The 26,167-nt window shown below is 41.3% G+C and overlaps 1 protein-coding gene across 5 annotated transcripts in view; it reads left to right on the top strand.

Moving 5' to 3' along the window:
* diaph2 (diaphanous-related formin 2) overlaps positions 1 to 26,167 on the top strand; it is a 368,317-nt gene that overhangs the window by 301,305 nt on the left and 40,845 nt on the right. For 3 of the 5 annotated variants that reach the window (XM_020640450.3, XM_020640447.3, XM_020640451.3), the window contains 3 exons: positions 6,083 to 6,218; positions 20,224 to 20,316; positions 21,539 to 21,604. In XM_020640450.3, the coding sequence (XP_020496106.2) occupies positions 6,083 to 6,218; positions 20,224 to 20,316; positions 21,539 to 21,604 (295 nt within the window). The remainder of the gene's footprint in view (positions 1 to 6,082; positions 6,219 to 20,223; positions 20,317 to 21,538; positions 21,605 to 26,167) is intronic. The other 2 variants (XM_065959019.1, XM_020640452.3) reach the window with 2 other exon arrangements.

Raw genomic sequence — 26,167 nt, 5'->3', positions numbered from 1 at the left:
CACAATCTATTAATGTGAATGGCAAGGTCCCCTTGTCATAATTCTTCTCCTCTCTTTACTCTGATCCCCATCTGAAACCAGGGTTTCATTCCTGCTGATCAAAGTGCTCCAGCACAAAACACAACGCTCCCTCAAGGATTCCAGAGTTGCATATCTCCAAAAGAGGCATCCACCCAAGAAAATAAATTATTCTCTCAAGCAAATAGCTGCATATGAATATTTTATTACTGATTTAAACTTTCCTGCTATGGATAAGGGGAGGGGAGTGTGTGGGATAAAGTGTTGTGGTGTGCTTGAAATGGGGGGGCTGGTTATAAGTTAATGTATTCCTATAAAAACAATCCTTTAATCACCATATTCTTCAGATATTATTTATAGTTTTTTGCTCTTCAGCTCTGCTGACAGAAAGGCTAATCCCATCTGCTTGCAGAGCACAAGAAATCAATGCTTGTTTCTACTTGGAGGTTGTTTTTATTTTTTCTTACCCTGTGAAAACAACTGAGCTAGCGTCTTTGCCATCTTCCTCCTCAGCTTTTTTTTCTTGTCAGTGAAGAATTTTTTGGGGGGATGTTTACTTGTTATTTATCTTTGACAAAGTCAACCTACATCAACCATTACTGATTTCTTCCAAATGGTGAAACTTCTTGGCAGCTAATGATTAAAAAGGAACAAGCCCTGAATTTAACTTCTTGGAATTCCTAGTGTGCCTCAGACTTTTATTTCAATATTGAGACACGAGTTGTTTGACTCAGACAAAACATCTCCGCTCGCTTCCCTCTGTTGCTTTCGCCCTCTGTAATGCATTCACAGCACAAAGCATGTGCACTATTAAAGAATTCCATTGCAATACAGTCACCCTAAATTGCTTTTACTAAAAAGCAAGGGCTTAATGCACCCGACCGACATGAGGCATTTGAGTAAACGCATTGACAGACAGTCCTCACAGAACTGAATGTAACTGATAAGAGAATCCATTAACTCTATTTTCCTTCTGTTTCATTCTCTTTCTCTCTCCCCCGTCCCATTCTCCTTTTCTTTTCCCGTGGCCAATGAAATATTATTTGATTTCAGCACATGGAGTCAGTATTGGAAGAGTCCAACAATTTGTTAATTTAATGCTGCTGCCATATTCTGAAATAGAGTATGAGTGAAATGCAATCGCAGGCTCTGTGTTTGTAATCCTGACCAGGAGCATTGGGGATGAGGATTTCTTTTCCATTAATGAGTAATCAAAGCGCAGCAGATGGGCTGGGATGAGCTAACAGTCTTCCTTGTTAATTGAGTGACTTTCCAATAAGACCAAAAGACGCAGACCGGGTCTGAAAGTAGCAAGATAGAGCATCTAAGAGATTCAAATAATGATTGGTTTGTGTGTGTGTGGGGGGGGGGGGGGTGCATAAGTCCACTTTTCAGCCCATTTGATATTTTGAGAGTTTGCTAATTCCTTCACAATATGACAATAATTATCATGATCAGGCTGATAAAGCTGATGAAGATCTGACAGTGCCACTCTGCGCAACCGCGATAGCTGAATTCTTCCAGGATTCCCTCAGTGTTTTCACTTTACACAAGGGTGACACAGGCATAACATCAGAGCGACAGATTTAAAAAATGACCTATCAATATGGGAATGCATCTATACCACAGAGCAGAAGACTCACAATCTGTAACCTCGCAATCCTAGCAAACAGTGTAACAGATGGCTAATAAACACATTTGCTGCTTAAAGCCCAGGCGCTGTAGTGTTTGTAAAATTCAAATGAGATGTGGCAGTGACGCTCTCTGTGTGAGATCACTGGTGCGACGGAGCAGTTGGAAATACTCATTGCCCCCCTCATCGGACTGGCAAACTTGTATGCAAGGGTGGTGAGACGTGCTGTGGGAGATGTATTGTGCTGTGCAGGGTCAAGGAAGAACAGCAAACACATTTCATGAATTATTGAAAGAACAGACCTGGAAAAGGGGAGAAGACTGCATGGCTCTTAGATCACGTAGATTGAACCTGGTTGCACAGCATTCCATTTTCCAGCCAGGCAGAGCCACAGGAGTACTTATAATCTACATCTTAGACACTCCAAAGGCCAGAAGTGTGACATGCACTCATTCTGTCTTGTGGCTTCTATTAGCTTTAAGGGATATTATGCAGCATCAATAGTGTTGTTGACAAGCCCAGCTGGCATTTAAGTGCTTTATGCAAAAAAACATTTTCTTTGTCTTTATCTAGGTTCTAACTTTGAGTTTACATAATGCCCTGAGTAACCTGTATCCAGTATCTGCACTGCATTTCCCAGGTTTCTACCAGAGGGCATCAGGGCTCGTTGCTAGCTATAAACATGGACTTTGGGCTGCAAGGTTCCTCAGTTTTTTCACCTAAGGGTTTTTAGGTAGAGTCAGGGCCTCAACAGGTAATGCCTATAATGCGAGATAATCCCAGGGGGGGGTCAAATCTTTGGACCTGCTGCACTATTGCTGCACAATAGTTTGCCTCTTTCTTTGCTTTAGTTGCTTGTAGTATACATTGATTTTCTATTTTTTTTTTATGCTATGTGACCATGCCTAGATTCTTTTTTATATTAACCCTTGCCCAGGAGGTTTTGTTTTTCGGTGTTTGTTGGTCAGCAGGATCAAAGAGAACCGACTGACTGGATTTTTCTTTGACATGGTGGAAAGGTGTTGCATGAGCCAAGAAAAAAAACCATTAAACTTAAGATCACTTTTGGATTGAACTTGGGAATTGAAAAAATGTGTTAACCAGATTGATTTCTTATGATTTTGGAAATATTCCCAGTTTGTATAATGTTTGTGCTTGCAGAGTGCACATCGTATAAACCTACATTATTGACCTTTGACATCTGGACTCTTAGAGATCCCTTTTAGTTTCTACATTATTTTTTGCACTTTATAGTTTGCAAACAAAATCCTCCTCATTGAGCCTTAGTGTATTTAAGCAGTTGGCTGCCATGGGTCAAACAAAAAAAACAAAAAAATGGGGCTCATTAAGTTTTCTTCCCAAGATTAGTTCTTCTTTGTGGGGGAAGAAAAGTCTCTGGTACAAACGTCCTTATTTACTTATCAACTTTAATATTACAACAACCTCTAAACGTGTGCCTTAAGTTTTGAATATATGAAATCAGAGCAAGCTCCTCTTCCAACAGAAGGCCATGAGATGTGGTTTAAATTGTTAGAAATGCTTGTTTAAGTGACCCTTAAGAGTCATGAATACACCTTCATACTCAAACAACTAAAAACATAACTTGACTTAACATTTCAATTGTTTTAAGTTCCATTAAAAAACATGTGTTTTTCCACTACAGGCCCTGCTTGACCTCTCAGTGTCCCTGTCAATGGGCTATAATGTCTTTGATACATTTATTCACTGTGAAGCTAAAATAGAAGATCAGCCTTATTGACGATTATATATAATTGATAATATTAATTAAGCTCACATTGGGTGGTGGTACTATAACTATAGTGATCCTCACCACAGGACAGATGACTGGGAGCCAGACATAACTGGTTTCCATGGTCACCTGAAATTATACTGTATCTATTGTACAGAACATTTTTGATTCAAGGGAAACATCTTTTGTCTCATGTTCTGGTGAGATATAAATCACGTCGCCTGCCCTGAAGATTAGTTTTGAAACCTAGCTTGTGTTTTTTTATGTCCTCCTACAAAAGACAAAGCGGGCATGAAAATGAGTTTGATACAATCAGTTGCTGCCAACAGCAAAACAGGGACCGTCGAAAGAGAGACCTTAAAAGAAAAAAGCGAGCCGTCAAACATATTTGTTGCTATGGTAATTACTGTTGCTGTGTAATTAGAGCTACATAATTACATTGCATAATCATGTTTACAGTCTGAATTAGTTGTTTGTTTAAAATAAGTTTTGCCGGCAGGATTTTATTTGTAATCTGCATAATTGATCTTATAACTTATGCTGAAGACGTGGAGCAGTGCAGTGATATTACTCCCAAAATGAATTGAGTCCTGTCAGCGGGAGAGGACAGAAATCAATTTGATTTGTTCTGCCAGTGCTGCCCATCACCTAAACAGGACGGACAAGTTAACTCTTTAGTGACTGAATATGCTGCACAGCTCTCATCCTCTGTAATTCAAAGCATACATCAGCAAAGTGCACACATTTAATAGCCTTTATGCAGTGGAGCTTTATCGTCTAAGTGCTTATCATATATACTGTAGGCTGTTTGTTTGTTTTTAGTTTACAATGGCGTACATCTGTTCTTGTGTTTTTTATAGTGCACATGACACAAAAGCCCACATAAAACATATTTTTTAATATACCTTTTGCCAGATCGTAGACAGAAGAACGTAACAAAGCAGAAAAATTGGAGTTACAAGACGGACACTCTTCATTACACATTTTACTGGTGCTGTCTCTTCGTCTCAAGGGTTGCAGGTTGATGAGCAGACTAATAAACACACCTGGGCCCGGTGTGGCTCATGCTTAAATCAAGGGCAGCAGCAGACCTCGAGAAAGGCCACACGTATTTGCTTTTGATTTTGGTTTCTTTGGATTTGGTTTTACAACACACACTTCCAGTCAACCGCACTTTAAACAAATGACTTTACAGATTCTTCCAACCTACATGGTATTGTTAGTTTTGATCATTTGTTTTTTTGTAGATACATTACTTTGATAATTAGTACACTCCTCCCGCTTTTTCAGTAATGGCTGGAGCTGAGCCCAGCTGCCATTGGGCGAGAGGCGGGGTACACCATGGACTATCCGCCAGTCAATCACAGGGTCGGGCTGTGACAATATAAACAAAACAAAAAGCATATGCGTATAATATAAACATATATTTTGTGTATTTGATTATTTTTATTTTTATACCAACTTTTTATTACCCTCATCCCCGCCTCTCTCTCTCTTTCCCTTTCTCTCTCCTTTTTCTGTCCTCTCACTGCCCTTGTCATCCAACGAGGAGACAGTGACAATGAGGGCTTGTGTCCTTGGACATGGAGCAAAGCTCTACTATTGACTGGCATGATGAGCTGCTCTTTCCTTGTTCCTTCCTTACAATCCCTGTAATCCCTCTGTCTTAGCTGCCAACACATAGACACACACACGCACACGCTCACAGACACGCACACGCTCACACACACACACACGCACACGCACACGCACACGCTCACACACACACACACACATTAGGACCACAGGGGCATTAGACAGGGGTGGGACGGGGGGGGGGGGGGGGGGGGGGGGACTGTCATCACTTATTACATCAGTGCGCAAAGAAGGCCATGCCTTCACTTACTGACACACACACACACACACACACACACACATATGCACTCATAAAAGGTGGAACACCACAGATGAGCAGGAGAACAAAGATGCCCATGCATGGGGGCTCATATGCATCTACACACACGCACAATAAGACCTCTCACACACAAACAGTAACACCTATGACGGGTCCTGTCAAGGGCTGCACCACAGGCCTGCGATGAAAGAACATTTTGTTGTCTCCAAAGGTCACACAGTTGCATCTTACTCTATATTGGCACAAGAACAAACTGACACATTTGTAAAGGCTGAATCCGTACCGTTGATTATCTCTCTTTCTCTGACTCTTTCCTGACATTTCAGCCAGTCACGAAGGAGGAGGAGGAGGATGATATCTCTGTCTTCCTCCTCTGAGACGGGCACACTGCCTCTACATGTCTCACCTCATGCAGTGGCAAAGGAAATATACTTGCATCGCAAAGTGTGATGATTATAGCTTTTTCGGCCCCCTGCATGAAGTGTGATATTGATGTATTATTGACAAGAAATCAGCTCTGTGTTATTGAAAATATGTAAAGCAGTGCAGACACCCTACAGACATGAAGGCTTGTATTAAAAAAAGCTCATTCACAAGCCATGATATATTGTTTATTCCAGGAGCTTATCTCTAACTATCAAACCCCTCTCTGAATGAGAATGTGCTGATGGCATGCTGCTGCTTTTGAACACTATACAGTAGTGAAGGCACTACAAGAGAAACGGTGGCAGACGCCAAATTCTGATTTTATCTTTATGTGTGTGTCTGTGTGTGTGTGCCTCATCAGGAAGCAGTGAAGGAGAACCACAAGAAGAGGGAGATGGAGGAGAAGATCAAGAGAGCCAAGCTGGCGAAGGAGAAAGCTGAGCGGGAGAAGCTGGAGCGCCAACAGAAGAAGAAGCAGCTGATTGACATGAACAAAGGTATGCCACTCCTCGCCGTGCCACCTCAGGGACAGAGGTGTTGGTGCAGGTGGGGGAGTTATGAGGAGGAAGAGGAAGGGAGGAGGAGGAGGATGGCGGAAGAGAGGGGTTTTCATTGAATCTTCTTCACACAGTTTTTAACTCTAATAGAAGAGGATAATATGTAGGCGTAGGGGGGAGTCGTCCTTTTCAGCTGTGGATGCATCTTAAAATGACTCCCATAGCCATTTCAATTCCAATCATGGAAAGAATATTCTTCTTTAAGTGTGTTTTCCCCATGATGCATTTGTTATGAAGCTTTTTGGAATTAAGTCGAAAGGTAAAGTTAGATAACGACTTTGAGCCTTGATAGCATAGACAGTGGCATGAAAGATGAAAGTCAAAATAAGGTTAGTAAGATAAGGTGACTTAAAAGAAAATGGTTGAATACGGCTCTATTCCAATCCTATTTTGATAGTGATGTTGTTATCCTTTTATCTTCTTCATGTGCAAGCAATATGACATTAAATTATTATTCCCCCGGCTGAGCCTGTTTGCGATCAGCGTTCTATATTTATTGTTGCGAATCACTGGAATCTCTATTGTCCTCCAGCCCTGCCAGTAAACCGGGTATTGATTAGTGTAAGTTGCAGTTGTTCAGACATGAAAAATTAGAGCGTCAGTGCCGGGTGTCTGTGTCATGTTATGCCAATGACATTGTGAAGGAATTTCAAGCCCGAAGGGGCTTTGCAAGTAGTCAGTGTGGTCTTTTGTCCACTTTTTTTTTTGACAAACAGACAGGGATTTTTTACAATTCACCAGCTTCTAAATGTCAGCGTCAGCCAAGGACCCCTCTGTAGCTCAGCCATTGTGGGAAATGTGACAAGACAGTCTTCAGTATGCCACAAACTCTCCAAGATAATTGATGCATGCTACAGTTTTTTTTCTTTCCCTTTTTTTTTTTTTTTTTTTTTTCCTGAGCAGTGACCTCTTTGAAAGCTTCACTTTTAATAATCCAACATAGCTGAGCTGCAGGAGTCTGTCTACTCCCCTCTCTCATTCTGGCTAACCAGATGGAGAAGGGGAGAGAAGTAGGTATGATATTAAATATTTCTGCCAGAGCAGATTTTGATCTGGGTTTCTGAATGTCATAATATGACTTGCATGAATAAAACATAAGGGTGACATGGGCAACGTTGCCTGCAGCCTTGGAGATAGTGGGGATTGTCCTCCACACCAACACCTCGCTCGACGGACTGTTTCGATCACAATGACCTTGGCAGTTATGAAATGCATACTTTTAAATTCAGGATGTGCTAAACCCAGTCTACTTTTCCCCCTCCTGTCAAGTTTCTTACCTGCATTGACTACACATTTTCATTAAACCATGAATAGTTCCTTTTTGTGTACCAACTTGTCCCTGTGTGAAATGCAATCATAGAAAGGACAATCAAATAGTGAGCACTCCAGTGAATGGAAATGAATTTGAGCCAGAAGCAGGTTGAAGGTTACAGCAGCTTGGTGTTCAGCTCTTGTGTTTTCTCTCTCTGTTTCTCTTTCTTTAAGCTGTTTGTTTGGAACACACATAGCAGGATATTCAGTGTTTTTCTTGTTGCACATCTTTCTTTTCCCTGTCTCCACTCCTCTCTAGTTGACAGCCTTGGCTTGAGAGTCTTGGCTCCTCTATCCCATTCTGTTCTAAAATTCTATGTGTGCTTCAGATACTTTGAGGAGTTCGTTATCGGAGGAGACTTTTTGCATCAATATTTCATGCCAAGCATCGGCCGTGTTATCTGAGGGGGTTGATGAAAATAATGGAGTGTACAACACAATGGGTGTTTTTTTAATTCCACTTAGTATTCATTTAATATGCCCCTACATTCTGCACATTCATTTTGCATTTTAAAGGTTGAAGGGCTTTTTCAAGCACAGAAATAGATCTTGAATTCAAAATATCTATTGATGGATGGATGGATGGGTGGATGGATGGAAAATGGATGGTAAAAAGGCATGCTGACCTTAATAAAGTATATTTTTATGTTTACAATTCCATTAGCGTGAGCAGATGGAGCAGGCATATGGCCGTGGCATTATGAGAATTATCTACAGGTCAATATCTTTTCTGTTTTATGGATTTACTTGTTTTATCACCTAAAATACTTTTTGATGGACCATACCATTGTGTTTAATGCAATTTCAAGAGGCTATTTTTGAGAAGGGATAGATTTTATGTCATTCCACAAATTGCAACCTAATCCTCTCCGCTTGCAAATGATTAACAATGAAATGCATATTTAATGAGAGTTAATTCGTTTAGCTTTTGCAGGGATGGCGACAGGGGGGAGGGGAGAAACAGACAAATGCTTTTAGGAAACAGATTTTTTTCTTTTTTTTTTTTAAACAGCTCTCTCCCATTTCCCAGTGGATAAAAGTTGAGATTAGTGCCTCTGCAAGTGTTCTGACACTCACAGTTCTTCAACAAGCATGATTGATAGATGAGACAAGTGCAGAGCTTAACGTGTTTTCCTTGTGAAGTATTAGAAATCCTAATGTAGGAAATTGCTTATGAAATCATTACCCGGTCACCCCATTTGTTTTAATTTGCTCTAAGTGGATTTCCATATTCTCTTGAACTGACCAGATGTTCAGCATTTACTAAATCACTTAACTTCAGTGGAAATGATTGTTGAACACTGTAGAATAAACCCAAACTAATGCTTCTGTCTGAAACAAGAGGAAGATGGTTCATCACTGCAGGATATCGCAGAGCTCGATAAAAAAATCTCACAGGCAGCATGCCGAGTGCGTCGAGAGCCAACGCATGGTAGAGCATCTGGACTTTGTTTCTCTAAGGCATTAGTGAGGAGTAGCAGGCCCCTCTGGCCTCCTGCTTGGCTGGCTTCACCAGGGTCAGTGCCCCCGTCTGGGGCAAGTGTCTGCACCCACATGTCAACTGTGTTCCCCAGTCAAATCCACTAAGCTTTGAACAGAGCCGGAAAGCGCACATGCTGCTTTGAGCACAATGCATAGTGACATAAGGCGCATAGGAATAAACAAACACCCAGGAAAAAACAAAGTTATTTGAACATTTTCTTTAGTCCAGGCATTTCTCCCAGGTACCAAAAAGAAGGGGTGAAGAACTTTGTCTTCTTCAGACCTACTTTATACAGTATGCTTGTTGGTATGTGAACAGTTGTTGAAGCTTGTGTTACAGTCCCCTTCACCATATGAACCGTTGAAAAACATGTTTATTGCCAACCGGAGGAATATCAACTTTAGCAGCATATTGGTCGTAGCCTGTGAGTTTTACAACACATTTTATGGCTGTACCAACTGTCAGCCATCGTACTTGACTACACACATTAAATGTAATCCAGCTGGACTTGTGTTGTATAAAATGAAAGATTCACTTTTTCTTGCATCTCAAATGGATCAAAATAATTATTATAGAACAAACTTTTTTTTAAATGAATTATTTAAACGGCTGAAAATGGTACTTTTAAAACTTTAAAAACAAAAGCAGAGGCTCCACAGATGCTGTTTTCATGATGAAGTTTTACCTGCAATGTGATTATTTTTTACTGTATGAATTAGAGCCCACTAAGGCTGCTTCAATCGGCTTATGCAACAGCTTGAAGACACCAGCAGACCAATACACTGGCTCACTCTGTGGGAATATGATGGAGAGAAAAAAAGCAGTTTGTAACATAATAGTTTACTCTCTAAGGCTAATAAAAACAATTGAACACACATTATTATCATCCTAAATGTGGTTATCTTTACTAAGACAACAGATGGATGTTATGTACGCCTCAAACTTTATGACCATCTTAAAAAATGACGGAGCACATTAACACAAATAATCTTAAACTACTCCAAGAGAGAAAGAAACATGAACGACATGTATAAATTCATGAACCTGCTTTCAGCCGGTGAAATATTTTTTGTCAGTTAATCTGTGAGATTTTTCACAATATCTTTTTCTTATAAATGTATTTCCCAATGCATGTCCTCCGCTCTAAAGGCGGAGAGGAGGAGAGCTGATAGTCGTCAAAGCATTTCTTTCCCGCTCAGCAAGACCTGCTAGGATGAGGTCTCCACGTCTCTATGATTCTCTGCAGAGAGCTGTTGGCATGTTGACAATGATGGGCCTGCAGCTTCTATTTATGCATCCTTCTTGTCAACCTTTCACACTTTGAGGCTGAACTGGTATGGGCTTCTCATGAAAAAAAGAAATCATTTTGCCAAAAACCAGCAAAATAAGCTAGTATTAGCTTTGACTTTTTAATTTCTTGATATTCCCCTTGCTCATTTCAGTGTGATCTGCATACCATGAGCTAATATGGAGTAACTGTTTCATTCGGATTTAAGTTGACTCCAGTGTAACATTTGAATCAAAATCCTCAAACGAATATTCAGCTATTCTTAGAGGCTAAAGATGACTTGCCCTCATCAAAGTGTGTCCTTCTATCTGTTTTCCTTATTTCCTGAAAGAAAAATAAGCATTTCTTTTCATCTTTTTTTTACCAAAACACATTTTCCACATTCAAGTGTCTATTACTGTGGCATGCTAAGCTAAACTGACATATTTGTGTGCAGCTGGCTGACTGGTTGTGGCTGGTGGAGCCCTGTCAGGAATGACAGGGGCAGAGATGTGGATTGATGGCTTGGTGTGACACTGACAGATGCCGGTAGGCCCGTGCGTACCTGTGCCGCAGCCATGCCAGCTAGGTGATCATAGACAAGCGCTGACAGGCAGCGTTGGGGTTGGACAGGTTAGCTCTCCAAGTTTGCATAGTGTCTCCACAGCACCGCAGACATGGCAAACAATATTACCGCGGGAGATAGCTTGTAGAGATGTGAAGGTCAGAAACCCCCGCAGATGAAAGAAATGTTTCTATTTCTCAGCTAAGCTTGGCAAGTGAAGCCAGAATTAGAGAGCTATAAAACAGGACAAAGGACAGTCCTTTCTGGATTCTAATAAAATAATAAATGGCACAGTGCTTCTGAATTTGCAGCCTGTTTATTCCCCGAAGTGTCATTTCTTTGTCATGTCGGTGATGGCTTTCATGTCTGGTTATATATTTGTACTTTCAGGCCCGTTTTAAAAATGATGGATTTTTCCTTACATCTGCATATGGATGTCACAGCAGTGTAATACCAAACACAGAGCAAATTGCTTTTTTTTTTCTTTTTTCTTCGTCCTTGCCTTTGAGCTGTGTCGATTCCAAAGCGCAGGAAGTGCAAGGCATGCTCTGAAACTCCTGAGTATGGATTGCTGGATTCCATCATTACCTTGAAAGATGGGAACAAGGTTACCCGGATTATCTGCTGTCATACACCCATTCTAATAAATAACAGCACATTAGATTGTGCTATATCTCCAACGGAAATCAGAATCTGCCTCAAGGCAATGATGGCGCACAGAATATGGCTGACTGCATCCCAGCTAAGGCCAATGAGAGCAAGCAGCATGAATAGAAGCATGCAGAAAAGGATGCTTATTTGTAAAGAAATGAAATGCAAGGATTAGATCCATCTGATTGACTGCAACATGCCATTTGGAAGCGTAGGTGATAAAATACTCATCCAATACTCAACCTCCCAGATTATAACATTTTCCACTGCATTTCCATAAATAAATGTCAGCAGGAGTAAAATGAGCCTGGCTTCATAGGAAGCTGTTTAATATTCTATGATAAATACCATAGTTCATTAGCAATTAAAGGAAACACCAGGGAATAGTCTGTCCCACATTGCTGTCTGTCAGCTTTGTGCTTTGAATTATTGCGCTTAATATATGTATTGTTATGTATTAAGTTTGTAACATCATCTTTTGTATCCAGCGATAGATAAAGCAGTCTAATTAGATTACACTGTATAGCTTTTAATCACTTTTATTTTTAACTTAATTTAGGAAGGTTAAATTCAAAGAAGTGAGACACATCAGATATTTTCCTGTTTTTTGTTTTTTTTACACACACACACACACACACACACAATCATCCTACCATGTTCTCGTTCCTCTTTCATTGCTTTCGTAAATGTTCTTCTTCTCCTTGGTGAAATCAGCTCAGGCACAGTTGAATCTCATTAATTTGTGGGTGGTTCAAGTGTCTGATCATTTCCCCTCCCAGTTCTGGACCTCACCAGTCACTTTACAGTCAATCAAACCTAATTACCCTCACTACAAAGACCATCAAATCCCATTGTCAAATCCATTTAGCTTCCCCAGACAGCACCGCCTTTCACTGATGCAAACAGCCCATGTGTGGTGTGGTTCAGGTTTTTATCCTGATCTGGATTCCAAAGCTCAGCATCCATTTTTAGACGTGCCGCTCTCGTAAATAAGGAAGTCTACTCTGCTTTGAACGGATTACCTATAGCAACCAAACATCTACATGCTTTATCATTTTTTTGCATTCATTCCATTTGAATTACCCGATTCATTTAAATGGCCCTGATGTGAATAGCTTGTGATTTTGGCAGGCACTTACAGATCAAGCCTGCACTTAAAGGTGTTGTTAGACTGTTAATGTGTTGTAGGTTTGAGTCTCCCACTTCACCTGCAAAAATATGACCTGTAAGCTGCACCCTGTGCATTTTACTCGCCCACTTTGACAGAAACATCTTTCACCTACCATATTTAATACCAATCTGCTTACAAAAAGCCAACATGTCACAGTCCGTCATTAGTCTGGAGAAATAAAGATGCACTTCCTGATTATGGTTATTGTGCTGAGAATGTAATTACATTTTAATGTTGGAGTGCCCATACTCTACCTGATTTCCGACGCTGTCCACTGTCCTATCTCTACAATGGAGACACAAAAATCCCCCCCCCCCCCAAAAAAAAAAATATATATTTTTTTTTTTTTATGTTTAAGTAGTTAAAAAATGTTGAAGCTGACATAAGATTTCTAGCTGCAGTGACTCCCAGTGGAAGTGTTAAAGAATAATTTACGATGGTACTCTTCTCTCTGTAGAGGTTTCAACCAGAATGTAAGTTTCACTGGGATTATTTTGCTTGTCTCTCTTTTTTCACTAGTATGCATTGTTTGTCAACTGTAGCATTTGAAAGACACATTAAACGCCAAACAAATTGCACATGTTACACTTGCAAAGCGCTGATATAAGAAAGAGCGGATCTGAAAACTCTTATCGTTGGAATCTATCAGATTAAAGAAAGAGCAATGTGTGAGTGAAACCTGATTTAAAACCAGAGCAGGTGTAAGGTAACAAACATGCTACAGTACTTCAGACAGTCAAACTTTATAAGAGTAAAAATACCTTCTTTCAAGTCATCTGTAAGACCACACATCATGACGAGCTGAGGTCTAGGTCAAAGTTAGGTCTAAATCGAATTTCAGCCGCACTTAGCCTGTGCAGAAGCAGCGGTAGTAGTCTACTCTGCTGTGAGGACGGACTCCCTCGGCCCTGCTGGCACCCTGACATTGACCCCATGTGGCTCAGAGAAAGTGTGTCAACTTAACATCTGTCAGTGTTGGGTTTGAGCTCTCCCCTGTGTGTTGGTGGTGTTACTGGGCAAACTAGCCGAAGCAGCGGATGGGTGGTGATAGCAATATGGCGACTGTGTGTGTGTGCGTGCGTGCGTGCGTGCGTGCGTGCGTGCGTGGGTGCGTGGGTGCGTGCGTGCGTGCGTGCGTGCGTGCGTGCGTGCGTGCGTGCGTGCGTGCGTGCGTGCGTGCGTGCGTGCGTGCGTGCGTGCGTGCGTGCGTGCGTGCGTGCGTGCGTGCGTGCGTGCGTGCGTGTGTGTGCGGTAGACGTAAATTATAGCTGAGGAAGTCGAGTGTGGTGACTGCTACGTTACAAGCATCTTTCTCTCTCTCTTCCCCCCCCCCCCTCCCCTCCCCCGCATGCCTTTCCCTCTCCCAACCTCCCCTCCCTACTGTTTCTCACTTGGGGCCTGGCAGCATCCATCCAGATGGAGGGTTTATTTTTGTTTTTGTTTGTTTACTTATTCATGCATCCAGCTATTCGGGGCATCGCAGGGGCTTTCGTTCCACCACAGAATGCAAATCGCCACGGCGGCTAATCCACTTTCATCTCTCCCTTGTCGACATCCAACTTCTCTCCATGTTCACACACACACACACACACACACACACACACACCCCCCCCCCCCCCCCCCCCAGTCTCTTGCAGTAAGGACATCTCTCGTTTTTTTTTATTTAGACCACAGGATCGGGGCCTGCTGCGACCAGGCCAACCTAGACCAAACACTTGCCTCTTCTTGGTGCACGTCAAACACGATGCTGCTCTCACTTCCCACCAACCTCTCCCTTCCTCATTCAGCCCTCTCTCCACATATTCCCTCCCCTTACTGACCCTGGCGCCACACATGGGCTCTAAACACGGAAAGGAGTCTCTGAACTGCCATTCCCTCTGGAATGGAGAGTTGTGTGGAAGCATCCCTAATCGAGTTAGGAAGGACATGAGTGGGTTTGCTCATCAAGTTGTTACAGTAAAACAATCCAAAGTAATCAGCATGAAAATCTGTCTTTTTTATTACCGTAACCTTAGATTACCCTTTTTCCTGCTCTCTTTTTTCGCTGTAGTAGACTAGTGTATGCGCGCACACACACACACACACACACACACACACACACAAACACAAACAAATTAAAGACCAGGGCCTGTCTGAAAAGTTTCTCCGGTCATTTGTGTCACAGCTTTTGTCAGGGTTGGGTGGCTGGAGTACAGGGAGACAGAGAAACAAGGGGAGTAAGAGAAAAACAAAGGAAAGACATCTAACAGGTGCATGACTGCTGTCCTTCGGGCACTTGTGTGCTCTGTGGCGGTAATGGCCGCTGTCTGCTCGGGTCTTAGGAGCTGCTGGGACTTCAGGGAAGAAGGTCGAAGGGAGGGGCTGATGGGACTCAAACTCAGACAGGAAGAGAATCGACAGCAGAGCAGTAAGAGGAGAAGGGAGGAAGTTGAGTAATTCAGGTGCTTGTGTATATGTAGGGGGCTGAGCCGGAATTCAGATTTGAAAGTATCACAAAAACCAGGTGCACCAAAGCGAGAAAAGAGAGTAGATGAGATTAAAAGAAAGTGTGGTTGTTGCCTCTCCACCTGGCCATAAAGCAACACTCCCCCTCCCTCCGCTGAGGCCTTTGTTTCACGGCTAATGGTCCAGGTTAATTGCACAGGTGACGCTCTGTGGGGGAACAGATGGGCTCAAATGTGTTCAAAAACAATCCGCAGCAAGCACAAAAAAACTAGGTACGACTTGTTCCTCGCCTCTCCATTCTGCTGTGTTTTTCTCATCTTCTCCACCGGAGTCACAGAAGGTGAGTCTGGTGGAGGTTAAACCCTCACCGCGTTCCTGTTCACTGTGATTTCAACTCATCAAGCACACGGCCTGTAAGCTCTCTTTAGATCCCATTACAGAGCAAATTACACTCAGGGTTTGGCCACTAGAAGGACAGTGGATAGTAATGGATAACAGACATCAGTCTTATGCCTAATTTTCCTCATGATGTATGATTGAATTTGGCTCTGGGGCCAGTGTTGTGCGCATATGGATGGGACTCAGCTTTTTTCAACTTTTTTATTTTTCAAACAGCGGAAGAAAAAAACAGAACAGAAGTAACATTTTAAAGGCCTAGGATTAAAAGAATGTCAACAGTTGAAGCTATAAAATGTGAGAAACTTAATAGAAATCAGTAAAAAGTTCATTAATATTGATTCCAGGTATAAAGCCATAAACAATAATAAAAACTCTGACTAGAATAAATTAATCTTATGGATAAATTAATCAATAAAACAGATAAACTGGTTATTTACAGTAATTTCCTCACATGTAGCTAAATTTCCGTAGACATGTTACTCATCTTCAAGACTGGGATCAATGTGTATTCTATTCTACACTACTAAAATGTATTACATAATTGACATGTCACTGTTGCTACCAGATTAACTCATGGCATATAGGATATCATGATCTACGGCTAAAGCAGATACAGACATGTCGCAGTCATTTTCAGAATTCTCAGAACTATTTGTGTCTTTTGTCCCCCATGAATCACGGAGGCTGCATGTGAGCCATCAGAATGGAGTTCTCAATCGATCCTCTTGTGTTCTTTCTCCCCGGCACAACATGCAGGGAGATGACAGATAGCAAATTGAATTTATGAACAGGCTTTGTTGACACGGCCGCATAATTATTGGAATGCCATGCCTTTGGTGTTTAAAAAAAAAGAAGAAGAAGCCCAGTATTCCAAATACGCACAAGGTTTTCTGCTCGGTTGATTGAGTGAAAAGCTTTGTCATGTTTTTTTTTTTTTTTCAAAGACGACAGCTGTTCCTTCGTTTAGTTATATACACATTTCGAATGCCGTCGATGACTGATTTTAATTGGCAGGAATAAACAAATGAGATGTCATGTTTTGCATAATGTTGGTTTGTGTGTTTGATTCCTAATTGCTCCTTGATTGAGGATTAAGAGTTTGCATGGAGGCTACCATGATGCATTGATTTTGTGAAAGCCTCGGATAGACGCTGGTGTCTCCTCTACGTGATCTTGCCACTAGCAGCTGTGAGTATAGGTCATGCTGCTGACATTAGCTGGAGTGTGCTCTCTATCTGCCTCCCTCTAACTATCTACCCATCTCTCATTGTCTTAGTCTGTCAAGCTTACACTCACTTGTCAGCTGAGAAATCTGTAGCATTCATTTAAATGATTTTAGTGCAGCCAGTACTTTTGCAACTACATACCATGCATTTGTAAAGCTAGGGATGTAAAGCAAGTTTTTCTTTTTTGGAGTAGGTGAGGATGTGTGCGCCTGTGTGCATACTGCGGTGTATGTTTTAGAAATAATTAAATGTCACAGGGCTCAGGCCGTCAGGTAGCTGGGAAGGTGTTTTACGACCTTGTGTTCTGCTTCGCTCCACTAGTCACTCTCAATAACCCACTCCAGTGCTTGCACTACAGAACCCACAGAGACCCTCTTCACTTTTCTCCCTGCTCTCTCTCTCTCTCTCTCTCGCCTTCGCTCCTCTCCCTCATTCTTTCCCTAACATCCTCCCTCCCTAAAAGTGACACACACTGCATCTGTGCTAATTCGTTTCCTATCTCTTCTTTGTTGACACTTGAGTTCGTGTTCTGCTCCTTGGATTGGTAAATTGCGGCAGCGCTCTTCTTCTGTTACTTATAGGTCCTGATTTTAGGGTGAAACTAATTTGGTATGTGAAGTCTTTTATGCCTATCATGCTGAGAGCACATTATTTGTCTTATCCCCCCTAATTAAGAAAGTGTGATAGTGCTGCTTGTAAATAAATTGCAGACTGAGCTAGTCCTCAGGGCCCACTGTTACATTTAGCCCAGCCTTCTGGATCCAGGTTCCCCCTGATATGCAGGTGACGGTGGGATTGGGGAGAGTAAGGGGGGGGGTTGGCAGAATCAAAGGGAAAGATATGGAACAGGTACATGGTCTCTCTCTGGGAGGTAGAGTTTCACAGAGCTTTATTTCTGCTCTTAAAGGTTTAACCGGTTAAGAAAGTACCTAAAAGTGCAAAAGCCGCAACCATGTTCCACACTTCCACAAGCTTTAATAAGATCATTAAAGGACCCCGGGGCTGTCTGTTGAGGTGCCCACCAAGGTGTTTCATCACTGGAAGGGGTTTGTCGATGTCTTGGGTCTTAGCCCATCTTAACCCATTTAGAAAGCAATTTCCTGTGAGCAGAGGGGATCTTTCCTCTTGAGAAAGATCTTTGGGCATAAAAGGTTAGCTTTTCTGTAATTCCCCAGCATGCAATCTACCACTGCTGCTAATGAGAAGCGGATGAATATTTGCCCTGGGTTTAACAGCTCAAAATAAGACAAGAGCGAAATGCAGGAACGAGGAAGAAATGTCTCCTAAAGTGGGCAATGTTATAATATGTAATGCCGAAAGTTTGCTCAGAGGATACCAGGAATAAGTGAAATCAAAGGCTTACCTTGTCTTTGCAAATTTGTTGAACACAATATACACATAAATACTTACATGGCTAAAGCCTGAAGGCCTATCTTTACTGAGAATGGGCCTGCTTGAGTTTAAGCTGTGGCCCAATAGTACGTAGTTAATTGAGCACTGTGGGGTGATTTGGGAGTACACTTCCCATTTTAGTCATTTGGGTTCTTTGTGTCTGTAACCCTCCCCCTGTACCCCAGTCTACGGCTGCTCCATGGCCATTACAAATGATGAATTGTGCTACAGTTAAGCTAGAAGTAGGACAAATTGATCAAAGTGTCAGGTGCCCCCTGTGATGTCTAGGTCTCCACGAAGAAGGCAGAGAAGAAGGAGCTGTCAAAAAGTTTCTTGTGCCAAGGTGGTTGGAGATAAATGTTTACCTGCCACTTAACACTTTCTGCCTTCTGTCAGACTCACATCGTGTCCTTGCTAGCCTACATAAAAAGAAGTAGTAGCTGAAGATCTTGGGAGTTGATACAGTTATAGCAGCTGTAAGTTGTTCACCATATTGTTCTATGGGTCCACAGCAGACAAAACCCATGCTCCCCCCTTTAAACCAATGAGCCTGATATCGGAGGTGTAGTGCTGCAATTTGAGATAAGCAGTGCTTGGCTCAGCTTTGGTTTTGTTCTGATAAAGCCGGTCTAATTAAGCTTGATTTAATCGGGATTGCTTTTAAGCACAGCACACAGCCAGAACAGATACTTTGATTTCAAAAGTAGCCCTTGGGAAGGACTTGAGGAAGAAAGAGAAGGAATGAGATAGAGAGCAAAATTAGTTTGAGTACAAGTGAAGAGTTGCTTTTTCTTTTTTTTCTTTTTTTTGCATAATACGTGTTACTATTCTTGGTTACACTGATGCCTTTAACTTGCATGAATGATTGCAGGTTGGGTGGTTTGTTTCTAGAGGATGAGGGAAGAAACATGGACAGCCCTGATTGTCTCTGGCAATGGCAAAATATTTGCTGTTTTCTTAAATAATAATGCGCCACTCATTGTCAACATCTTCTGATCACAAATGAAATTTGCCTTTCTGTCATGCAAAAGAGCCATTCCCCAGTGTCTGGGAAAGTGCTGTGTGTGTGCTGAAGGTAGCTGTGGTCCCTGCTTACATCCTGATGTTTTCCTTCAGCTGTAGCTGTTAGCACAGAAAAACAAAAAGTTACCTGGACCCTGCTGGTAAACACTTGGGAAGAGCTAGATCTCTCATTTATGCTAAAGAATTGAAAGCCAAGTCGCCAGCTCTACAATAAGTCACACTAATGATCCTGCTATAAAATGATGTCTTTTCTAGACCAGAATGATAAAAAGGGTGCCCCTCTGACTCATTAGCATCGGGGCATAAAGATAGGTGACCCAGATATAGAAGCTAGACATATTTCTGAACCCTGTTTCCATTGAGCAGTATGCTGCATGTGCACAGTTTGGGCACAACTTGTCATGCTGTTGGCCTCATGGCGCTTTAAGTGTCTCCTACCTGTCCCTCTAGTTATGCCATTTCTCCAGTTTCATGGATCCAGGCGGCAGCTGTAACGGTGGGCAGGGGGAATGTTTTTCGAAGGCCGGTCCTGGTGTCATTGACTGAACAATGATAGAGCGCCCGGGTATTGAGCGGCTCCACACTAAATCTTTGTAAAGAGCACTTAGCTCCCCTGCGTTAGCCACAGAAAGAATATCTGTCAATGACCATCAGTGGATGCTTTCATCCTTAGGCTCCTCTGCCCGTATTAGTTTGCAGGTTCTAAGTGTATTTTTCCTCCTCCCTTGCTATTTACTGAAAAAAAAGGACATGTCTGAGTGACAGGCCTCCAACTTAACACTCAAAAGCACTATGAAAGGCTTGTTTTTACATGATATGTCAGGTGGATGTTCATTAAGCTAGAGGACATCTGCCGCTTCAACCTAGCATTAGACCTTGACACGTCTATGAACAAGTGAATTTGTGTGTGTTAATTTATACTTGTACATTCCTTTGTTGTATATCATCCTGATGTGTTAATGTCTGTATGGTTCTATAAACAGATTTGCCTCTGTTATCTGTTCTCTTACAGAGGGAGATGAAACCGGTGTGATGGATAGCCTAATGGAAGCTCTACAGTCTGGAGCAGCCTTCCGTGATCGACGAAAACGGACACCGCGCAATGGTAAAGTAGCAAAAAAGAAAAAAGGCTTTATGTTACATAATTTTCTTTCTCTGTCAGTCCCAACGCAATCAGCTCCTGTCTGTCACATAAATGAAGCAATGCCTTTTTGTGTATAATGAGTCTGTGAGCACTGTGCATGTGGCCTTTTGATTTGCTTGAGTACCCATGACTCACATATACAGTAAATATGAATACATATAGGAATATATGCACATATGTAGAGGTGCTATAGAAACGAGCACACACGTGGCCATTCTAAGTTAGCGATGTGTTGTCCCTTAGCCTTTTGTAAAGAAATGATCACAATGCAGCCATACAGGCTGAGGTTGTGCAGAGGCTGTGTAAGTGTAATTCTCTGTTAATACATTCAGTTCGACCACGATGAATGGCCTGGTGCCCAGGGGTGTACCACCTAGTAGGGGTGCCAGGTTCAATTGATATTCAAGTCAGAATTCTGCAGAAGAGCAACAGGTGCTGCCATCTCCACTCCGGCAATCACTGTGGAAATAAGAAGGGAAAAAATCAGACTGGATTAGTTGAAAGACTCTGGGGAGAAAAACACATTTTGTAAGGCATTTGAAGTCATTTTCAGTCCAATCCGACTTTATTTATTAGTTTTCAGTTGTTATTAGATTTACATTTATTTGAATTTTTAAATATGTAATAGTCATGTTTTCAAGTTTTGAGATGTTGATTTTGCAGTACTCACATATTCACAAAATGTTTTTAAACCCTTTGATGTGGTGTGTGCACGCCGCTCTATCATCGCCATCAGTCATCTTAAGTGTCCAAATCAGTGCATGTGTGTGAGGTTATACCATAACCATTACCATATACCATTTCCAAAAAGACACTAAATAGTTATCTTTGAATAACACTTCAAAACACAGAATTCCTACGCTATGATTTAGATTTAAGCTACAACTGTCCATTTAAAAAGCTTTGGTTTCTAGAGTGTTACAACAAACACACATGCACACATACAGATTCAATACAATGCTGCCTCATCATTCCACACAACTAGCTGCTTTCTTCACCCTCATCTTCTTCATTCCATATTTCTGTATTTGGGTTCAATATGAGCCTGTGTTGTCTTGGAGATTAATTTCTGCCAAAATTCTGAGATGTGTCACCCTTGATGCCTTTTTTCTCTCTCTTCTTTTTTCTCCATCCTTCCCTCCTTCGTTTTACCTCCTTTATTTTATTGGGAACCTTTTTACAGGTGATCAAAGCCCATCCAGTCCAGCCTCTCGGTGGCCAGGTGCTAACTATGGTAACAGAACCCTAGGTGTGTGCATTTAAATACCTTTTTAACCGAAAACCCAGCACCACCCCCAACACCTGTCTGTCCTGGATGTTTTAACTTACACGTCCTTCCTGTCAGAACACTAAAGCTGGGCTGGTCTACAACATGCATAGTAAAATGCTGAGTTATTGCATTTGACTTTGCTAAAAATTGTTAAAAGGTATTATATGTAAGATTTACAGTGTAAACAAACATTAGAGCTGTATATGAATTTGAATCTTAACAAAGACTTAACTTTCACCTCCTTGTTTTCATGAAATTCAAATTTATTCTGAAAGATTTAAAGAAGTAATCCAAAGAGAATCATGATTTCTACAGTAATTTCATCAGAAACATATTTCAGTCTGCAACATGGATGAAATCAAACTGAGGACCACAGCTTTTTTTACCTGGACTAACATATGCTATGGCATATCAAAAGAACTAATTACTATGTGGACGAGCTGTAAACAGTAAAACCATACCCATTCAAGACTTTTTTATTATAGCTATAGCCTTTATTATGTAATTGTACATTTATCAAGTCAGTAGAAACAAAAGTCTACATATACAGTAGATACAATTTATTAAAACATTTAAAAGGTAGAACATTATTACCAATTACTGTATATGTTCTTTTGTGTAGAAATACATAGGTAGAATTAAAAACATGCTGCGGTAGATGAAGAGACTTCAGACTGTAATGACTTTCATGCTTGAACTGGTAAGAGAAATGAAGTAAATCTCACATTGAATACCTTTTCAATTAAATACATTTGAGTTCACAAATATTAAAGTTGCCCTTGTATTTTCCCACTGAAACGAAATGCTTAATATGTTTGACATGATTAAGACCCTATCACTACTTGAAGGTAGTAGCTTGTGTTTCACTCAGCATAACTTCTGTCATGTAGAACAGCTCCAGTCGTCATACAATGGCCACGCGCTTCCTGTTTGCCTTTGCTTTCACAGCATGTCACTTCCTGTCTTGTGGCTGCACTTAGGAAGTTTTTTGCTGGAGAGGTCCGTAGACCCTCCTGTTATGGTCACTCACAATAGTTTTGTGTTTTACCTGTCTCTTCCCTTATGTGTTTAGTAAATGTCAGACTGATGTGGACATAAGCACATCTTAATTATTTGCCTGCTTCTACAGGATTCTTGCTTTTATGCTATAAGCAGTCCTACTTTGTGGCAATTTAAAAAATGAATGGCCTTTGACCCTAATATTTTCAGTTGTCTGTGTGCATGCCCTGCTACATGTATCAACTGATTTGGTTAAATGTTTTAATAGCTGAAATGATGAAAGTGTGTAAATGGAGGAGAGTGTATGTTTAGTGTGATGCTATTTTCGTCTGAAAAGTAGCATTCTTTTCAGAAGTTTTTATTTTTTGCTCGAACTTTAGTTAAGTACTTAGTCTAGTAAGAAAAAGGGAAGAAAACTGGTGGAAAATAATCATCAATATTTGATTAACAGAAAGCTTTTGAAGCGTTTTTTTTTTTTTAAAGTCAAGTCAAAGAGAGGTCCTTGGCAAGTTGACATCTGGTTGAGAAATCTGTCTATACAGAAACAGACTACTGCTTCTTTGGTTAGAAGAAGCCTTTGACAGTATGCATGTGTAGGTACCAATTAAATATAGTTAGTCTTACCTCTGTGCAGACTTATGCTCTTGAACCAAACTATCAAAAGGAGTTGAACACTTTTCCATATGTGTCCAGCGTGGACAGACAGAGTTACAGTTTGGGGTTGTAGGAATACTCATGAATCTTCTGATTACCACTGCTATGATCATTATTTATGGAAATCAGGACTGAGAAAGATCCTGTGCTTTTATGCCGAGCAGCAGTTTGGAATTTAAATCCCTCTCGTGTGCTAGGATGGTCCTGGAGATGGCACCACCTTGAGAAATAAAGAGCAGTGGAGGATCTTGGGGTGGATTTTTGGGTAAACAGGCAATGTTTTTACATAAAAGCCTTGGTCATTTTGTGGTGAAGGTCACTGAAGACTATGATACAATGAAGCAAGAGAGGAAAAGAACCTTTCCATATTAGTACTGTCCGCTGTTGTTGTTTCCTGAGTGTCATACAAAGGCTGACAAAGGGGGTAGAGTTTACTTTGGTGATGCATTCCCTTTGCGGATCATTTAGTCCTGTTCGCGTCATGTGGCAATGACCGCCAGTGTGATATTTGTCGTTTACAGCTGATTGTGAAATGGGTGAGATCAGAGTCAGCAAGAGGGCATGACATTCAAAAATGATGTGGTGGTTCCTTTTGGTTGGGAGCAGGAGGTTGTACCTTTTTGAAAGTGCTAAAGTATCTCAAGGTCTATTTATGACAGAGGGGAAGATAAGGCAGTAGATCTTATTGGGTTGATTTCAGTTGTGTTGAAGGGATTCACTGTCTTGCTAAAAATTGGGCAGCTTGAGGTTAAGGCTCCTAATTCATTGTGTTGTTAATTCATTTTAAAAGAAACTAACTGTTAAGTTTCCTTGGTCTCTTGGTTGGTGTCGATGACTTTGTAGAACAAATTTTAGTGTTGAAAAAATGAGTTGAGTTGACAAAGATTTTCTAACCAGAGTGCTTCCTATTCCCCTTCCTCATTGTTGATGTTTATGGTATGTCCGTTTAAGAGGAGTACCATATCCAGAACATGGCGGTAGGATGCAACCTGCTTGGGGGATGTGTCTGGGCAAAATGATAGCTGACTCCGCTTCTCAGGCTCAATAAAAACTGCACCCTTATAAGTGAAAGTATGGAATAAAAATGGTTTTCCGCTGACACTGTTTGATGTCTCATGGGGTTATTGTATAACTTAATATCTTTTGCCTTTCTTTATGAATATTTCTCATAGAAAATTGAATATTCTGTGTTCCTGTGACCTATTTTCCAATTCTTGCTCTCTCTGCTTGGCGGCATTTTTCACCATCATACCTCACCGGAATGAAATATGCAGTGACGACTCCCTGTTTACTGATATGACTGTGGTTTGATAAACAGCTGCATGGATTCTCTACTCAGAGGTGAGGAGAGGGGGAAATCCGTTTGACATGCTTGCTACATGGAGTTTTTATAAATTGAATCTGGAAATGAGTTCAGCTGCCACAGAACATCGCTGGAATTTGTCTCATCTCATGAGGGTGATGCAGAAATCTTTACACACAGTACGAGGGAAAAGTATTCTCTTTAAAAAGAAAAAATGAACTTCCCCAGTGATGGACGATTTGGAGACAAAAGACATCTCAGTCAAGGAACGCTGTATGTGATGTTTCTTCTTTGTGCACTGTGGGAACCGTCAACATTTTAGTCAGTAGAGTGATGTTGTAATTTTTGGGTCAGTACTGCAGCATTAATGTTTGTGTACTTCTGTTGTGTAAATATTTGCTTCCTCACTGAGTCGGGGACTGGCAGCATTTCCGTCTCAGAATTACTTGAGAGAAGGTTTTCTGAGCAGTTGTATGAGACTGAGAGCAGAATCTATTCACTCCTGCTTGTCATGTCTGTTGTAATCTCATGCTTTAAAGCTTGATTAACCTCTTGTCATCCCTAAACCAGCCGTGCATACCGGAGAGTCTCTCAGATATCCACAAGAATCTTCCCTTACGTCAAAAGGAGTTCATTACAACCCGGCATATAGAGTTTTTTTTTTTTTTTGTCGTCCTCCAGGCAAAACAATACTTCAGCAGACTACCTCAAGTGTCAGGCTGAACACAATTCTAGCTGCCGCCAGTCACAATTACACCCAATTCCAGAAGCATTTCCTATTTCCTTGTCTCCACTTTGTGCAAGATGGAAAACCTAACCCGAGAGGCCATACTCGTGTTATGCAATTACACCAGCCAGTTCTAATTCAACACACACAAAGTGAATGGATTGATGGAGATGAGAAAAGCTACATTTTTTGTTTTGTTTCGCCTTATTTAAGGAAGATTATGTAGCATTGAGTTGCTGAATCTGATTAGTTTAAATGTGTATGTATTTTCACAGACAACATATGCTTCAATTAAGTTTTACTGGAAAAAGGATTTGAAAAGATGTACAATTACCTTCTTTTTTCCATCCTCTATTCCTTTTTTTTGCTGGAGTTACCTTGGTATCTGGAAGGAGATTGTTTGGTAGAGAACAGGAGCCCCACATACATCCTGGCCCATCGATTTATGGTCAGGGATGAAAGCCACAGACTCACTAGGTCTTTGCTACTGGGGGGCATCCCAAAAGACACATCAATCAGATTTCAAAGAGAACCAAGCCAATCGTATTTATTTGCTCGCTTTCCAACGTCATTACAATCCCAATCCAGGGCCTCTCTCTCTCTTTCCTCTTCCTGCTCTCTTGTTTCACCTTCACAGGTCGGTCCATCAAAAGTTCCCTCCTGCATTCTATATAGTAAGCCTCTTAAGGTATTATTTGACATTGAACAGAGAGGGATCGTCTTATGTCCATTAAAATAGAGATGCAGTGATATAATGCTTGTCAGGGTTACAGAATTTCAGCCCAACTATCTAATCCGCCCCCCAAGGCTTGCAGTTAATTCAGCTTTTCAGGTCAGACAGAGTGAGCCCCTTGTATGT

The sequence above is a fragment of the Labrus bergylta genome, chromosome 9, assembly GCF_963930695.1.
Source record: "Labrus bergylta chromosome 9, fLabBer1.1, whole genome shotgun sequence".
NCBI lineage: Eukaryota > Metazoa > Chordata > Actinopteri > Labriformes > Labridae > Labrus > Labrus bergylta.
Note: the sequence above shows the minus strand (reverse complement) of the source record. Positions and strands in the feature narration are given on the sequence as shown.